This window comes from Pundamilia nyererei, unplaced genomic scaffold (assembly GCF_000239375.1).
Source record: "Pundamilia nyererei isolate P.nyererei 1_Seehausen unplaced genomic scaffold, PunNye1.0 scaffold00001, whole genome shotgun sequence".
Taxonomy (NCBI): domain Eukaryota; kingdom Metazoa; phylum Chordata; class Actinopteri; order Cichliformes; family Cichlidae; genus Pundamilia; species Pundamilia nyererei.
The window spans coordinates 4637322-4641339 of record NW_005187402.1 but is presented as its reverse complement, the minus strand read 5'-3'; the positions used below and the strand labels follow the sequence as shown (position 1 = coordinate 4641339).

General features: G+C 44.0%; 1 protein-coding gene across 1 annotated transcript in view; it reads left to right on the top strand.

The window, feature by feature from the left end:
* mtmr7a (myotubularin related protein 7a) overlaps positions 1-3782 on the top strand; it is a 12009-nt gene extending 8227 nt beyond the window's left edge. The window contains exons 9-14 of the mRNA XM_005719501.1: positions 64-189; positions 591-640; positions 725-925; positions 1035-1169; positions 1316-1442; positions 2330-3782. Of these exons, the coding sequence (XP_005719558.1) occupies positions 64-189; positions 591-640; positions 725-925; positions 1035-1169; positions 1316-1442; positions 2330-2665 (975 nt within the window). The 3' untranslated portion in view covers positions 2666-3782. The remainder of the gene's footprint in view (positions 1-63; positions 190-590; positions 641-724; positions 926-1034; positions 1170-1315; positions 1443-2329) is intronic.
* Positions 3783-4018: the final 236 nt, after the last annotated feature.

The window sequence follows — 4018 nt, the reverse complement described above, 5'->3', positions numbered from 1 at the left end:
TGTGTGTGTGTGTGTGTGTGTGTGTGTGTGTGTGTGTGTGTGTGTGTGTGTGTGTGTGTGTAGGCTGTTGCAGAGGAGGGCGTCAGCGTCCTTGTTCACTGTTCAGATGGGTGGGACCGTACTTCTCAGGTGTGTTCAGTGGCCTGTGTGCTGCTGGACCCCTACTACAGGACCCTCAGAGGATTCATGGTACATACTGGAGCTTTTTTAATTTAACCTGTTAGCAGTCGGACGTACCGCCCACGGTACATTGGATGGTTTAGGGGACTAATTGGACTGCTAAGGGGTTAAGATACAGAGCGGGGTTACAGCTCAGTGGTATCATGTTAATATATCCAAATGCATTCTGGCTTTACATCAAAGGGGGTCATACTAGGCTCACGCTGCTTGTTTGTTTAATCCAAAGCTATCTTTACTGGCTAATGTGAAATACACCAGAAAAATAAATAAAACACAGAAGCCTACTTTTGAGAAATCCCCCTGAGTCGGGGGGGAAATTACCCCACAAAGTGGGTGTGGAGGTTCAGTCGTTCTTCCCGTGACTCAAAGTCTTCTTGCTTGTGTTTTAACACTTTTCTTTCTGCATTTAGGTTCTCATAGAAAAAGACTGGGTCTCATTTGGACACAAGTTCTCCCACAGGTCTGCCTCTGAAACGTGACTTTCATGGCATCTGCTGGATGTGGTTTAAATCTTCTGATTTCATTCCATGCATCTCTTTTCCAGATGCAAACACGTAGTTGGAGACCCCAAAGAGGTGTCTCCCATCATCGATCAGTTGCTGGAGTGCGTGTGGCAGCTGATGGAGCAGTTCCCCTGTGCCTTTGAGTTTAACGAGAGGTTTCTAATCACTATACACAATCACGTCTACTCCTGCCAGTTTGGCAACTTCATTGGAAACAACCAGAGGGAGAGGATAGAGCTGAGGTGAGATTTAAACCTGCAGACACCATGTTGGGAGAAGATTGTCTTTTTGTCTTTCCCCTGACCTTATTCTCATATTTATTTCCCTGTCTTCCATTTGGACTTCACATAGAGTTCATGAGAGGACTCATTCTTTGTGGAGTTATCTATGGGCGAACCGTACAGACTACACCAACCCCCTGTACAGGCCAAACCACAGCCAGACTCAAGGGCTCCTCCGTGCATCAACTTCCCCCTACAGTTTTAAGTAAGTTCTCTCCAACCGCACCAGCTCACACAGCATCACTTGAACCCTGGTATGTGCACTCTAATCAGGAAGATAATCATTATGTGAAAGGTAAAGACATTCATTGAAATTTTATTCTGCTAATGCATTTCTCTTTTTTTATGGAGATTTTGGAAAGGGTTGTACAACCGTTTTGACCATGGGATGCATCCTCGGCAGTCCGTAGAGGATTATCTACGGGCCATCCAGGAGGAGACACAGCAGCTGGAGGAGCAGCTTTCTTCACACACACAGGTAGGACAGGGCTATGCTGATCTGCCACAAGCTTAAAGCCATTTTAAAAAGGCCATAGGTGTAACAGAAATTGCTGAAAACCTGATGCTGGCTATAATAAAACAATGTTTTGGAGCTTGCTATGTAGCAGCAGAGTAGTCAGAATTCCCATGTTGATTCCTGTGGTCCTACAAACTGTGGTATGCATGTGCAAAGTAATGAAAGAAGGAGGACTTGTCTGATCACATTTTTTCTTTTACACTGACATATCTTTTGTTTACCTGAGAAGGAGATAACATCAGCGTGACCCGTGGGAGGAAGACAAACTAGCTGAGGTGGCGTGATGCTCAAAGGTCACTGGTTACTTTGGCAACCAGTGACCTAAACTTCGCTGCATGTCACATTCACCCCAACATGGCAGTTATATTCCCTCTTCCAGCAGGATAATGCAGCTCAGCAAATTCCCTAGACCTTCCCAAATTCTCCAGTATGTGCAGCATGCTGAAAAAAACGTAATTCCTTGTGAGTAAATTTAACAACCTGTGCACAAAGAAGCCATCACGCGTGCGAGGATATACTAAAAACTGGCACAGGATTACTTTAAAGCTGAAGAAATCTTTCAAATTGGATATTCTAGGAAAAGTTTTGGAGCCTTTTTATAACTTCTGACATAAATATTATTCCATGCTAATGTGATGCCAAAGGTTCTGGAGCCTGTCTCTGGATGGGTCGCAACTGTTTTGACAGCACGGGGGAGGGGCTGCACTATATTAGGGAGGTGATTTTAATATTGTGGCTGATCACCGTGCATTCATACTACAAGTCAAAGGAAAAAAAGAAAATTCCACCTGGATGTTTTTGTGATTATAGAAAATGACTGTTGTCTTCATTTCTTACATTATCAATAGAAGATTTCTGAGCTGGAGCAGGAGCAGGAGTGCAGTGATTCCTGCAAAGCAGCCGCCTTTGATAAGAGCCCCACGGTTTGGGCTCCTGGTAACAACCTCGGTCTAGCCAACACTCCTCAGGACTATACTGGCGGCTTCATCACCGGCAGCCCCTGTCAGCCTAAAGGACCAGACAGCATCCTCCTGCCAAAGAGCATGAACCAAATATCTGACGCCAGCTTCTCCAACGGCAGCGACCAGGAGTCTGGGATCGCGGACCTGAGCTGCCGTTCACCTCTCAGCGAGGACAGCACCAGGGATCCGGACTCCGATGAGGCAGCCTACTCGGCTGCCTGAGGACGTGTAGCATTGGCTGGGAGGCGCAATGCTAGCCAGACGTCACCTGAGCGACACTGAACAAACACTACCATTACGTTGATCGTGTGACCCGACTATTGGCCAATTTCAGTGCGGGTTTTATTGGGGTTGCACGATTTGCTTACACTTTTGTTTGCATGCATGGTGGACTTTCCATGTTCCTGCATTCCTTCGTGTTCATAGTTGTTTCCTGTAGCAGACTGCATTTAACCTTGTCTCAGTTAAAGAGTCCAAAGAAAGCTTACATTTTTGGACATTTTAATCCATATTCAACAGAAAGTAGGAGCAAGACTGACTCTCTGCAGTTTACTGTATTTCTAATGATAAGCCATGTAAGTGCTTCTATTCAGTAGATATTTGGCTTTACAATGTAAACACCTTAACAGTGTAAAATGACATGACGTGTGCTCTGAACATAGGCCAGTAATACATGGTATTAGTTAACATTTAATGCTGAAAGAGTGGCAGTGATTCTGATATGCCCAAATGTAGCAGCACTTCAACCCCAAAGGACTATATTTATGACTGAGGTGAACTCACTCTGCAGGCCACAGTGACCTCAGCTGGGGCTGGGAGTCATTACACTATAATAACCAGCGGTCAGTGGTTTGTTTTCAGCACCTTGCTGTCCACTCCTGAATATTTCAGCATATTATAGGATTTCACGGGGTTTTACTGCCAAGGGACGTAAAAGGAAGCTTTTGAAAAGACAAAGTGATTTAATAAACGTCTGTGCAGCGTGTTTCGACATCAGTGCATGACTGAACTACCGGACTGAACACACAAACATGGTGCTGCTTAGGGCAGCAGATGACCAACAGAGACTCCTTTAGTGTTTGTGTTATCTCAGCTGTCCAACTGGCAGTAAAGCTGCTTGCTATAGTAGTGCAGTACCCATTATTGTTTTGGTGAACTCCTGCTAAAGAACAGTGCAAAGATTACTGGGCAAAGCATGTGAAAATATTTTTGTACTATAACCTATTTTTTCTCCTCTGACCTCGCTTTAAATGTTTGTTTTGTTGTTGTTTTTTCAGTGTCTAAAATGTCTGAGTCATACCAAATTCTGTCCTTGTATTAAAAAAAATACCAGAAAAAAGCCTTAAAGCGTTCTGATGCTGCCCTCATTTGTTCAGTTGGATCACGATAAGTTTGCAAAAGTGCTCGAAAGGCAATCTTATGTAAATTTAAGTCAGTTTTCTGCCATATACTTACTTTTTTCTTGTTTTATTTAAGTGGGAATAGAGTCAGATTACAATATCACATTCAGAAATGGAGAACAGTGTAAGTAAACTCAGCCACTGCACAAAATGAGAGTCTTTGCTAAAGTGTGCT